The 14,035-nt window shown below is 40.4% G+C and overlaps 1 protein-coding gene across 1 annotated transcript in view; it reads left to right on the top strand.

Annotated features, from left to right (window-relative positions):
* LOC142100229 (calcium-activated chloride channel regulator 1-like) overlaps positions 1-14,035 on the top strand; it is a 77,072-nt gene that overhangs the window by 26,536 nt on the left and 36,501 nt on the right. The window contains exons 3-5 of the mRNA XM_075184162.1: positions 3,010-3,160; positions 11,899-12,007; positions 12,276-12,459. Coding sequence (XP_075040263.1) covers positions 3,010-3,160; positions 11,899-12,007; positions 12,276-12,459 — 444 coding nt within the window. The remainder of the gene's footprint in view (positions 1-3,009; positions 3,161-11,898; positions 12,008-12,275; positions 12,460-14,035) is intronic.

Here is a 14,035-nt window from a genome sequence, read left to right as displayed (position 1 = left end):
AATGATGTCAGAGAACGAAACAGACTGAGGATGTTTTCCATAAATGCAGAAAAATAGGGCATAACCAGAGGACGTGTGTGGCGAATTTTTGTAGGCAAAATCTGCCCACAAGCAGGTATAGCAAACAGTTGTCATGTAATTCAGTGATGTAGCATCTGAAATATTTTTCCAAAGACTGGTTTACCCTTTTTGTCTGTTTGTTAGTTTGAGATTGATAAGCCGATGAAAAGCCCAGTTGAATGTCTAGCAAGGCACAAAATGACATCCAGTACTGGGCCACAAATTAGGCTCCTCTGTCTTAAACGACATTGGTGGGTATGCCATATAATCTGAAGATGTGTTGAATGAACAGTGAAGCCAAAGAAAAAGCAGTGGGTAGTTTTGGTAATGGAATAAAGTGAGCCATCTTAGTAAAGCGATCAACTATCACCCATAATCAATTATACCCTTTAAACTAAGGCAAATCTGTGATAAAAATCCATGGAAATGTGGGTCTATGGAAGATTGGGCACGGGTTAAGGGATCATCTGTCCCATGGGTAAATCTCTGGGTATTTTCACCAGGGGACAAATTTCATAGGGCTGAACAAAGTCTCTTATGTCTTCCTTCATGGAAAGCCACAAAACACAATGAGAGAGCAATTTTAGTTTTAGTGATACCTGGATGTCCAGATATTTTGCTGTCATGGACCTCAGAAAACACAAACTGTCTTAGAGCAATCGGCACAATCAACAAACTGAAAGGCATGGAAGCTGGTTCATGATCCTGAACTGCCTGTAACTGGGACGCTAAATTCTGAGTCAGCCCTGAGACAATGGTTTTAGAAGGAATGATATGGGTTTTAAAAAAGGGCAATTTCATGTTTCTGAAGGTAACTTCTGAATAAGGCATCCATCTTCATATTTTTTTAGCAAGATATGTGATCACAAATCTCGAATCAAGAGAATAAAATATACCAATTATATTATCTGGGGTTCAACCTCTTGGCTGTCTCAATATACTGGAGTTTTTTGTGATCCGTGTATACCATAATGGTATTCTTAGCACCCTCCAACCAATGTCTCCATTCTTCAAATGCCCATTTAATGGGTAACTACTTGCAATTTCCCATTTCATAATTAATCTCTACTGCTGCGATTTTCTTACAAAAGGATGCACAAGTGTGTAACGTCCCATCAGAACCAGACACTTGTGACAGCACTGCCACAACACAAACATCAGAAGTATACACTTAAGTTATGGAAAGCAGCTTTGTATCTGGATGCTTAAGGATGGAAGCAGAAACAAAGGCCTTTTTGAGAGTCTCAAATGCTTAAAAAGTGTCATAATCTGCCTGTGACTGCAATTCTACATCTCCTCACTAGATACTGCTGTGCCTTTCCCTGATCTGGCCTGCAAGGGATTATGTCTGGACTGTCATTATATCTATCCAGCCTGCAGTACCGCTGTAGCTACAAAAAGACTGCTGTTGCACCTGGTAAATTCTCCTTCCTACAGGTGTTTAACTCATTACCCTTGTTCCATTGCACCTGTGGTTGGCCTTTATAAGATTGACTCTCTCTGCAAACTGGGCCAGTTCAATTGTTTTCTTAACTGCTTCTGGTTCTCCTGTGTATGGATCCTGATTGACTTCCTGGTATTGACCTCTTCTTGTTCCTCATCTTATGACCCAGAGTCAGCTTCGTTGTGACTTCGCTACTGCTTTCTCCCTGGCATCGTGATGGACCATCTGGCTTTAACCCTTAGCTTGTTTGACCCTCCTGTTATCATGTGCCTGCAGTCTATTGCACCTCTAGTAATCCAGCACCTGCATTATGTTGCACCTCCAGCAATCAAACTCCTGTCTCTGCAGTCTATTGCACTTCTAACAATCCAGCACCTGCAGTCTGTTCCACCTCCAGCAATACAGCTCCTTTGTCTGCAGTCTATTGCACCTCTAGAAAATCAGCTCATAAGCCAGCAGTCTGTTGCACCTCCAGCAATCCAGCTCATGTGCATGCAGACTGTTATATCACCTGGTATTCTGCTTTAAGCTTCTCAGTTTAACTGGACCTCTGTATACTTTTGCCTGCAGACCATTACACCTCCTCTGATTCAGTCATCTGGATATCTGCCTACCTGGACCTCCGTGTACTCCTGCCTGCAGACAGTTATACTTTTTCTGTCCCAGCCATCCAGCTATCAGCTTCCCAGCTATCTTGGTTACCCTGTTACCTATACTGGCTCTACCTTCCTTACCTTAACCTTAACCCCTAACCCTAATACCCCTAACCGTAACCCCTAAAATAATACTTACATTACATAAATGACAGCCGGGTTCGTTCATCCACCGCTTTAAGTGGAGTTGCCGTTTGACATGACGTCATTTTCCATAGTTGGCAAGAGATCGGGTCATCACATGAAGCCATCTGGATCTTAATAAGTAGTCTTTTTTTCAGGTTGGGGTAGTCCTTCTTCGGAATCCTCATGTCTTCTTAATCCGTGTTGGGGTAGTCAGTATCGTTAATAGGTACTACACCGGCAAGAACACTGCAGCAGCAAAACGAAAACAACAATTTCCTGCTGTTTTTAACAAATGTATACAGTAAATATCTGTGCAGAAAAAAATAATAGATATACGCCCTGACAAAAGTGCTAGTATCTACGTACTTTTTACAGGATCCCCGACATACTAATTTCAAAAACAAGGTATTGCTATTTTCTCAAACAATAGAGCTACAAATGCAAATGCAGTAGCCATACTGGTGGTTACAGAAGTCATGCAACAATCAAACAAGCTGCTCTACATAAAAGCAAAAAACGAAAACACTGTACTTTAAACTAGAGTCTAGGCAATTTCCCTGGGCAGATATATACTGTAGTTCTATGGACTATCTGTATAATAAAAATAGGATACATACAAAAACATGTTTTTTTCTAATGCCAACACATGTTTAATAAATAATATAGCTGAATGCTAAGGATATATATTTTAACTAAGTATTGTGTATATGTTTTTCATTTTATTAGGCAGAAATAATTATTGGTAGCCCCTACCTGAAATATGGATATGATCCATACACTTTGCAGTATGGACGTTGTGGAGAACCAGGAAGATATATTCATTTGACACCCAATTTCTTACTGGATGACAATCTGCTCTCAGTGTATGGACCTAGAGGTGAATTTATTTCCATTTATATAAGGCTGCTTTAAATATCTGAATCATGTGATAAAATGCATTTGTATTTTCATTTACTAACACCTTTTTTTATTTACAAAATATGCATTCATGTCTTATCTGCAGTCCCCCTTTAAGTTTGAGGGTTTTTATTATTATTATTATTATTATTATTATTATTATGATTTATTATTTGTAGGGCTCCACGTGAGGTCCCCAGTGCCATACAGAGGGCAAACAACAAGACAGTACATGGTATAACAGTACAATACAGTAAACAAATAACACTACAACTCACAACACAGCTAGTGGTAGCCGGAGAAAAAAACATTACAGGTAATGAGAACAGGAAGGAAGAGGGCCCTGTTCACTAGAGCTTACAATCTAAAGGGAAAAAGGCAGACAAACTATTGGGGTGAGCTAATGTAAGGGGATGTGAGGACAAGAAACAAGAGAGGGAGAGATGGAGAGTGAAAGAGGGTGATATACTACATGCTGAAATGGTTAACTGGAGGACTGGTAAGCTTGCCTAAACAGGTAGGTTTTGAATGACTGTTTGAAATTATACAGGCTAGGGGATAGTCTGATAGAATGAGGGAAATCATTCTAGTGGATGGGTAAGGAGAAATCTTAGATAAGGGATTGAAATGTCATTACCAGAGGGGAGGAAAGGAGACGGTCATTAGCTGACTTAAGATGGTGGCAGGGAATATGTATGGAGATGAGGTTGGAGATGTAGGGAGCAGTGGAGTTGGAGAGGGCATTGTACGTGAGGGTGTGAAGTTTGAAGAGGATTCTGTAGGGGAAGGGGAGCCTGTGTAAGGTCAGGCAGAGAGTGGAGGCAGATGTGGAGTGGCGAGAGAAGAAGATAAGTATAGCTGCAGCATTAAGTATAAGGAGAATCTTGATGGAGGGAAGACAATGAGTTCAGTTTTGGCCATGTTCAGTTTGAGAAAGCATAAGGACATCCAGGAGAAGAAGGCGGAGAGGCAACTGGACACCAAGAGAGGAGGGAAAGGGAGAGATCAGGAGATGAGATGTAGAGTTGAGGGTCATTGGCATGGAGGTGGTACTGGAGGCTGAAGGAACAGATGAGTTCACCCAGGGAGAAGGTGTACAGAGAAAAGAGCAAAGGGTCATGGACAGAAACCTGTAGGACTCCTACAGAAAGGAGGGATGGGGAGGGGAGGAACCATTGGTAGAAACAAAGAAGGAGCAGTTGGCAAGGTAGGATGTGAACCACGAAAGGACGATGTGAGAAAGGCCAGAAAGGCCAATGGTGAGAAGGTTGTGTAATAGGAGAGGGTGGTCCATGGTGTCAAAGCCTGAAGAGAGGTCAAGGAGAATATGCAGGTAGAAGTGGCCCCTGGATTTAGCCAAGAGAAGATCATTGGTGACTTTGGTCAAGGCAGTTTCTGTGGGGTGGAGGGGGTGGAAGCCAGATTGGAGAGGATCAAGGAGGATCCCCTAGGATGATGGAGGGGAGGTCTAAGGAGAGCTAGTGGGGAAGTCAGACAACAAAATGATCAAGAAATTGGGAAGTGGGTCCAAGATGGTGGTAGATGACTGATACACAGAGATGGATGTGGTAGAAGAGACAGATAGAGTGGACTTCAAAGGAGAAGAATGAAAGGGAGGGCTCAGGTGAGATGACACAAAAGGTACAATTGGCGGATAGGAATATTTCCACCCCACCAGCTGGATGGTCATCAGGTTTGACGGAGTGGGTAAAAGAGACTCCCCATAGGAGAGAGCAGCGGGGGAAGCAGTAGGGTTGAAGAGTACTGGTAATAAATTACCCAATGTGCTATTATACAGCTAGTCAGCTAGTTATTGTACTTCTCTGCATACTTTAACTCAGTTACCATGATTAAGACTGCTGTCAGAGATTGTTTTAAAGCACTTAAACATTTATTGTTGCAGGAGAATAACTGAAAAACTTAGTCTTAGTGCTGTGAAGACCAAGGTCCCCCTGGTCTAGCTCCATGTAACTACAAAACCTGCTCTCTTTGTGGTATGCTGGATACCGACACCTCATCTACAGCACTGCCTAGAGGTGTCTCTGTTTATGTCTGTAGCCTCTAATCGGTTGAGCCCAATCAGTTCAACCAACTTTGGATATACCTTTGTTTGGATGGCTTAGCTCAGCTTACGTGACTGGGGTCATGCTTCCCCCCCGATGACCTATTAACCATATGCTTTGACCCAAGTACCTGTGATAAGGGTGGCTTAACAAATTGGAGCCCGTCTTTCCTTTTATTTATCTAATCCCCTGAAACCAGGTGACACTATGGTTCCAAAGAAGATTAAGGCCTCAACCAGGGCGGTTCCACCAGTCCACTTCTTCAGCATCAGCATCTGGTAATTCCAGGTCACTAATAGCAGCTAAATCTCTGAATACGGGTTTGATTTCGCCATTATCGGATTCCAGACAATCTCTCTCTTCCCCTACTGAGAACCTGACACCTTCTGAATTGGATGGTCCTGTTACCCTTCGCTCCAGCCAAATTCTACTGACATCCCTGAAAGCAGACATCAGTTCTGAGTTCCGAGCAGCACTAAGGAAAGTAAAATCAGTAGTGTCAGACGTGGTGCCCGTACAGATCACATTGAAACCAAAATGGAGGCACTGGCTCTTCTCATAATGATTTAATCTCTGCCCACGAGGCTCTTCAAGACGATTTACTGACAAACAAGACAAAGCTTGCTGACTTAGAAGACAGATCTAGACACAACGACATAAAAATTAGGGGCATTCCTGATTCAGTTGCCAATGCTGATTTGTATGCTTATAAAACTTCTCTGTTCCATAAATTGCTTCCATCTGCATTGACTTCCCACCTCCTCATCGATTGGATTCATAGACTGACGAAATCCCCCTCAGCTCCACCCTCGTCCCCGAAAGATACCCTCCTCCACCTCCATTTCTTTCATATTAAAGAGCAGATCCTCAAAGCGGCTATGCTCTCCGCTCACCCATGTTCTTTTGGATGACCTCCAACTATTCTCTGACATTTCTCCAGCCACCCTTACAAAACTTCGACAGTTCCAATCTGTTACCTTGGTCTTACGGAAGGCTGATATCCCGTATAAATGGAGCTTCCCGACTCATCTTTATCATACACAGAAATGGAGTCCACACGGCAGTCTCGACATCGATATTTGCTTTATCCCTGTTGGAAGATTGGAATATCCAAGTTGACCAATTGCACCCTGCTGCCCCTCAACCAGTCCGGAAGGAATGGACTCTTGGGTTCATGCTTACTTTAGGCACACTCCTATTGCCAATGCCAGGGAATAGTGCTGGATCAAGAACCTTTTCTTTTTCAGGGTCCACTTAGTTCATGTTCCCAACTATACCATCACTCAACGCGGCAAGTGGAGTGAGCTGCATATTCTGACTAGTTCGGGACCACTGATTTTCTGTTCAGTTATCTATGTTGTTGCTTAGTCATGTGCTGTTTTGTTACACACCTATATAGTAATGAGAATGGGCACCAGGCAGAAAGATTTGTTCTCAAGTTTGGGTAAAGATCCATGGCTATGTCCTGCATGTCAACATCTTCAGCTGCCTTGAGCCAGTTCTATTAGTCTTTTGTAAATTATCATACAATTATATCTCATATATGTATGTTGCTGTCATACTTGATTCTGATGTTTGACTGGTATAACACATTATGCATAAATATCTGCTCACAGGCTTCTATCTCAGATATGATATGGTGATTCTCAATTAGGTTTTTATGGTCAATTTTCTTAGCTGATCTGCACTTGGTATATTGGAAAAATGTTGCCACAGTTGTTATTATTGGTTTTTCTTATACTTGGGTTAATTATAGTGCACTTATGGTGCACTCATGTAGTATTTCATTTTCTCTATAGGTCGTTATGTGGGGCCAAGCCGTGCTTTTGCCCCTACCTCATTAACTACTTTTTTGCTGCACTGTCCTTGCAGCGAAATCTCTAGATTCCAATATGGAAACTATTTCTGTTCTTTTTACACTCCTCTCCCCTTCCCTTTGTTTTTTCCCTAGAGAACGTTTCCACTTCCCATCCTGTGATTTGGTACTAAGACTCAAACCCTTAGACTATTGTTATGTACGTCTAGCCACTATCCAATGACGATTGTCCACTTCCAATTATGTGGTTCCAAAACACAATGCGATTTAATAGCAAAAAGCAGTAGAGTAACAATTTATAAGTACAGCTGATTACATACGCAGATGCCCTGGATCCAGCATACAGTCGATCAGTCCTGAAGTCTGTGGTTGAGAAGAGTGTCTGTTGGGCCCAGGGTTCCTGCTTAAATACAGTCAGTGATACAGTGAAAACAAAACAGATGATTTGGCATGTTTCCATAGGTTCAGGTTTAAGGATGGTCCAGTGTAATGCAGGTCATTGGCCAGTTCAAACGACGACCTCCAAGGGTGGGGGTCAGCTCTTCAAAGGATGCATACTAATCTTCCCACCGAAAGCTAGTTCAAACTGGTTTATTTACATTTTACACACAATACAATTCTGATCATTTATTCCCTATAATCGATAACTTGCATAAGCAAGGAGCTATATCTTAGCTGATAGAACAGGACGTCTGCGAATAAATAGGGAGTTAGAATGATACCAAACAATATGTGTTTCCTGTAACCTGAACCTTAGATCTCAATAAAGTGTATATAACATTATAATATTTAACTATAAACTCTGCTACATTTCATTATAAATATCTATGTGTTGCAACTATTTTTAATATGAACTAATTAGAGGTGTATGTGTTCGTATAAATGTGTGTATAAGTGTATGCGTGTGTTGTGGTTAATTACGCTCCTCCACGCCGTAGCATGCTATTCACATAATTTCAGACTTAGACAATCAGATTGATAGCTAATAATTTGAAATGACCATATCCAATTATTTGACTTCGACACTATCATGTCATGACATCACTAGATCTTCTTCATCTCTCCATATATTGTTATAATGATTTGTTTTCTCTCCCTTAATGCTAAGGGTTTAAACTCTCCTAATAAACCAAGGTTAGCACTGCGATATTTTGCTCTCCACAAAGCTGACATTGTTGTCCAAGAGACTTATTTCTCCACTACTTCAATCCCTAGTTCTCTAACCCCATGTTCCTGATGTGCCACATGTCCACAGGTTTGTTCAAGTGAAACGGAGTTGCCATTCTTTTCAGTAAATCATGCCCATTTAAATTGACACAGAAAATTGCGGATAAAACTGGTATATTAGTGGGCTCCCTGGGTAGTAGAAACGTCATGCTAGTGTCTCTCTATGCTCCCAATTCCAATCAGTTACCTTTCCTTTGGAAGCTATGTCTTGAGATTAAGAAAGTTAGAAGTGGCACCCTGTTTCTCATGGGTGACTTTAATTTTGCCCCTGACCCAAGACAGATCTTCCCACACCGTGGCCATGACTTCCTCCCTTGGCACTGACACCACCTCTGCTTTTTTCCAACTTCTTGCAGAGTATGACCTGTATGACGCTTGGAGAGTCAAACATCCAAATTTGAGGGATTGTACTTTTTTTTTTTTCCCATGTGCACAGCTCATACTCTCGCATTGATCTGCTTCTTACTGATAAGTGGTATCTGCAATCTATTTCCTCTATAGACATATTTCCAATCAGCTGGTCCGTTTATGCCCCCCTGAGGTGGCACTTGAAGGTTATTTGTAATCCTCCCCCTCCCTGTCCTTGGAGACTGGCGCCGTCAGTTTTGTTGGACCCAGAGGGCCTCCATTTTATGTCGGAAGGTTTATCCTTTTATATGCAATCTAATTCACCAAAGGATACTTCTTTGCCTAATTACTGGTGCACTCTGAAGGCTGTTATGAGAGTTGGGGCTATTAAGGCCACTGCCCGACTCAAATCCAGTAATTCAAATTTACAGAAATCATTTGAGGATCAATTGGCAGCTTTATAGATACAGCATTTAAGAATGCCCAGAGACTCTCGTCTCAAAGCGAAACTACTCAGTATCCATAACAAGTTGCAATCCATCTCCATTTACCAAGTTCAAACTGCTGTATCTTGGCGCCAGAAATTTTTTTATACACTAGGGAATAGGGCAAGCAGACTTTTAGCATGTAGGTTACGGGATAAAAATGCTATCAACCGTATTAAACACCTGTCTGACGCCAGAGGCCGACTGGTCTCAAATCCCTTAGATATTGCAAATAAATTTGCTAGCTATTACGAAAAACTCTACAATTTACATACACTTTGCAACCCACACTTAAATCTATCAGTAGTCCCTTTGTTTTCCTCTGAGTTGTTAGACACTTTGTCCTCTCAGTGGACTATGGCTAAGGTAGAACAGGCCAATAAGAGCTTAAAAAAGATAAGGCACCAAGCCCAGATGGTTTCACTAACAATTTTCATCTCAAATTTAGGACTGAACTGGCCCTATCTCTTACTGCCCTACTTAATCATGTTACTTTGACTTCTGTTTTTCCTAAGGAAATGTTGAAATCCCAAATTATTATTATCCTTAAACCAGAAAAAGACCCCAATAGGTGCCAAAACTATCGGTCCATCGCATTATTAAATTCGGACATTAAAATATTCACTAAAATCATGCACTGCGTTTAAACCCGATCCTTTCCCAATTGATCAACCCTGATCAAGTGGAATTTGTTCTTGGCAGACAGGTCCCAGACAATGTCAGATGGGTGTTTAATTAAACGGAATACCATTTTATCCATAACCGTCCATTGCTGTTACTCTCTCTGGACGCGGAGAAACATTTGACAGGCTCCACTATATGTCTTTATCCAAATTTGGGTTCACTGGCTTTTTCTTAGATGCCATCTCGTGCCTTATACATGGAGCCTTTGGCACATATTTTTAGTAATGGCTTCTTATCCGCTCGATTTGATATATCTAACGGTACCAGACAAGCGTGCCCTTTATCTCCCCTTATATTTTCAATAGCGATTGAACCCCTAGCAGAAAAATTATGGCAAAGTCCCTTTGGAAGCAGGTCCTGTCATTGGTGACATGTGTCATAAACTCTGCCTTTTTGCCGATGATGTCTTGCTGTTCATGTCCAACCCCGAGACCTCATTACCAGCTATCCATCATATTCTTCAACAGTATTGTGAAGCATCTCTTTACAAACTCAATGTATCAAAAAGTTCTAGCTATTGTCACCCCCTCTGCTTTCCAAGATGTCCTTAACGTGAAATTTAATTACAATTGGCAATCTTCTTTACTGATGTACTTAGGTATACAAATTTGTCCACTTCCCTCTGACTCCTTGATTGATAACAACTTTTCCCTTTAACCCACTTTATATCACTGATGAAAATGTTGCCTAACTATGAGGTCCCATGGTTGGGCAGGGTAGCAGCTTTAAAAATGATGCTCCTTCCAATAATTCTATTCTTCTTTAAGTCAATACCATACTTGTATCCTCACCAGCTACTGGCCAAATTTTACAAGGTGTCCTTGGAGTTTATTTGGAGAGGTAAACGACCTTGAGTATCGCATGCTAAAATTATGAGATCTAAACTAAAAGGAGAATTAGCATCTCCCAATCTGGAGTTCTATCAGTTTGCATGCTTCCTAGTCCAGCTCAGGGACTGGTTGGGTGGCACACCTCCCAAGTCTTGGGTCTCTATTGAAAAACACTCCTCCTGTCTGATACCTCTGACAGACTTTTTGTTGTAGATGCTAAAACAAGGCTATTAGAGACCTCTGCACTAACAAGCATCCGCGATTCACTGGTAAAGCTATCCCCTCATCATCATCAACATTTATTTATATAGAGCCAGCAGATTCTGTAGCGCTTTACAATTGGGAACATACAGTAATAAAACAATACTGGGTAATACATACATATGTAGAGGCAAAAAGGCTCTGCTCGCAAGCTTACAATCTATGGGACAATGGTTTTATACACAAGGGTAAGTGCTTCATCATATTGAATATTTATCCAGCTAGAATGCAAAGGTTAAGTAGTTAGTGGGCTGTATGCTCAGCCACACAACTATGTTGGTCAGAGGACTGTTGTCTTATGTTAGCTGTGTAGAGGGTGGTAATAGGGTAACCTAGGGAGATTAAGAGGGTGGTAGAGGAATACTATAAGCTTGTCTGAAGAGGTGGGTTTTCAGAGTACTCTTGAAGGTTTGAAGACTAGAGGAAACTCTTGTGGTGCGAGGTAGTGAATTCCATAAAGTGGGTACAGCCCGAAAAAATTCCTGTAACCGAGAATGGGAGGAAGTGATGAGAGTAGAAGAGAGACGCAGATCTTGTGCAGAATGGAGGTGTCGAGTTGGGAGACAAGTGAGGAGATGTATGTTGGTGCAATTTTGTTAATGGCCTTGTATGTTAGTAGAAGAATTTTATATTGGATTCGTTGAGAAACAGGCAACCAAGGTTTCCTCCTCTTTGTAAAATCAACGTAACACTACCAGCTTCTGAAGTACAACTTTTACTATTGTCTGAAGTACTTATTTGATGTTTGTTAATGTATCACCACCCACCCCCAGTGTCTTTCCCTACATTACTTTCCCTAATATTACGTATGTTTATTATTTTGTTGTTAACCCTAAAACTCTAATAAAAATTGAATTTGTCCAAAAAAAAGAAATGCACTTGCTTTACATAGATGGACAGAGATACACTGCTTCACAGTTTACAGACAAGACCACACTTCAAATTTTATTTTTTTATACATATAAGAAATAGAAAAAACACTGTCTATTCATTTTGTTTTCTAGGTAGAGTATTTGTCCACGAATGGGCTCACCTTCGTTGGGGAGTGTATGATGAATACAACAACGACAAACCGTATTATGTTGCAGGACACTATAAAGTAGAAGCCACAAGGTATGCAGTATATATGAACAGGACTGTCAGCTCAACATTCTAGGAATGTGGCCCTAAATAATATTTTTGCTACTACAGCAATTGGCCCCAATATGGCAGAAAAATATTAATTTTCAGTGGGAATTTCCCTTATGTGGTCATGTCATTGTTCCTTGTGTGCGCATTAACATTACATGATCCAAATGTGTCACGTTTCAATTAGAGTTGCAACCAACCAACACATACATTTTCTATCTATAATAATAAATTTTGTGTCTGTTTTTGCCAGGTGTTCTATGGAAATCTTTGGGATCAATATAATCCAAACGAGTCCATGCCATGGAGAGGACTGTCCAATACGGGGTTGCATCTTTGATGTAAACACTGGTCTTTATGAAAAGGGCTGTGTATTTTTGCCTGACATATTGCAGTTTGTTCAGCATTCTATAATGTACGCACAAGCGCTGTCCCCGGTGAGTATGCAGCCTGTCAATTCATCTCACTAGAAACGGGTGATCTCTGGGTGACGGTTGAGAATTGTACATTTTGTGTCTACCATCCGCACGATGTTTGTTTGTATGTTTTCTTTACATGTTTGAGTTATACTGAAGAAAGAATATACATCGTATGGATTGATACGTTTCCCCATATAAGGTGAAAACTTGTATATACCGATTGAGTGTTAAAGAAAGCGCCAAATGTATGTGACTATTGTTTTGTAAATATTGTCATATTGTGAATTTATAGTGGGGTTCACAGTCACATATCTAGGCTGCATATCTTAGTGGAGCGCCTAAATATACTCTTATCTCTGTACTAGTGAAATCACTAAGGAACAGTACATATATCCATTCTGAGCTCTGAACTAGTATTCATAACAATCATTTCACTAGTTTTACTAGTATAACTTAGGTCACATTCCCATTAATTTTGTATAAGCCTACAAAATGGCTGCCACCACTCTGCATTGGCAACAGATGCAGTTCACGGTCAGGTGATGTGGTGTACAATGTTATCATCTCTCAGGGAAATAAAATGCTAAAAAGCAAAGCTTTAACTTTTCAATTACCTTAATGGAGAGTTCTGAGTTAATTACTTTGTTATAATACAATATCATTTTTTCTTGCAAATATATATATATATATATATATATATATATATATATATATATATATATGTATATATATATATATACATATATATATATATATATATATATATATATATATACATATATATATATATATATATATATATATATCCATAGAGGCGATCCCCAAGAAGGGGTGTACTCACTCTGACGCCAGGACAGCCAGGATGCCTCACACTGCTGCTGCGTCCCGGCTAGTGACAGGCAGCCACAGAGCGCAGCTGTGGTTAACTTATTGCTTCTGTACTGCCAATTCCTGCTCATAAGCTTTTACTACATTGAGATAAGTCCTGGAGGCGTTTGAGTACCTCTGAGTGCATCCAACTCTACGTGCTATAGGTGAAGACCTCTCCTGCTAGTCCTAAAATCTTATGACAGTTACTAGGAAGCCGTAACATTGTAAAGGATTATTTCCTGGGACTAGTGGTGTAATGGCAATTTGACCTTCCACTGTTTGGTTTTGCTATTAGTTGTTAGCTGACTAATATTGCTCTCTCCACCACCATTTTTGATTAAATTAAAACACTGACCCTTTGCCAAATTTACATTGATGTCCCTGTATTTATTCATTTATTCAATTACAGTAATAGTAAGTCTGAAGATGTGAAGAAGGTTTGGGTGCAATGAAAGGGAGATGTCAACACTTTTTTGGTTTAATATTTTTTTTAATTGAATCAGAAAAAGCAAATGCAATGATGGCAAAGTTACGAAATCCTTCTTTAAGACTGCTCACTGCAGACTTTGTAGGTAGCAGAATATATATATGGAAAGCTTTATTTTACAAAAATACAACTTCTAATAACAGCAACCATATCATTCCTTACATCTAGTATTAAATTTCTACTCATAGTTCAATCTGATCTTAAACATTTAATGCCAGCTGACTTGTGTTTACAGAG

This window comes from Mixophyes fleayi, chromosome 8 (assembly GCF_038048845.1).
Source record: "Mixophyes fleayi isolate aMixFle1 chromosome 8, aMixFle1.hap1, whole genome shotgun sequence".
Classification (NCBI taxonomy): domain Eukaryota; kingdom Metazoa; phylum Chordata; class Amphibia; order Anura; family Limnodynastidae; genus Mixophyes; species Mixophyes fleayi.
The sequence above is the reverse complement of the archived record's forward strand: the minus strand, read 5'-3'. Positions and strand labels throughout refer to the sequence as shown.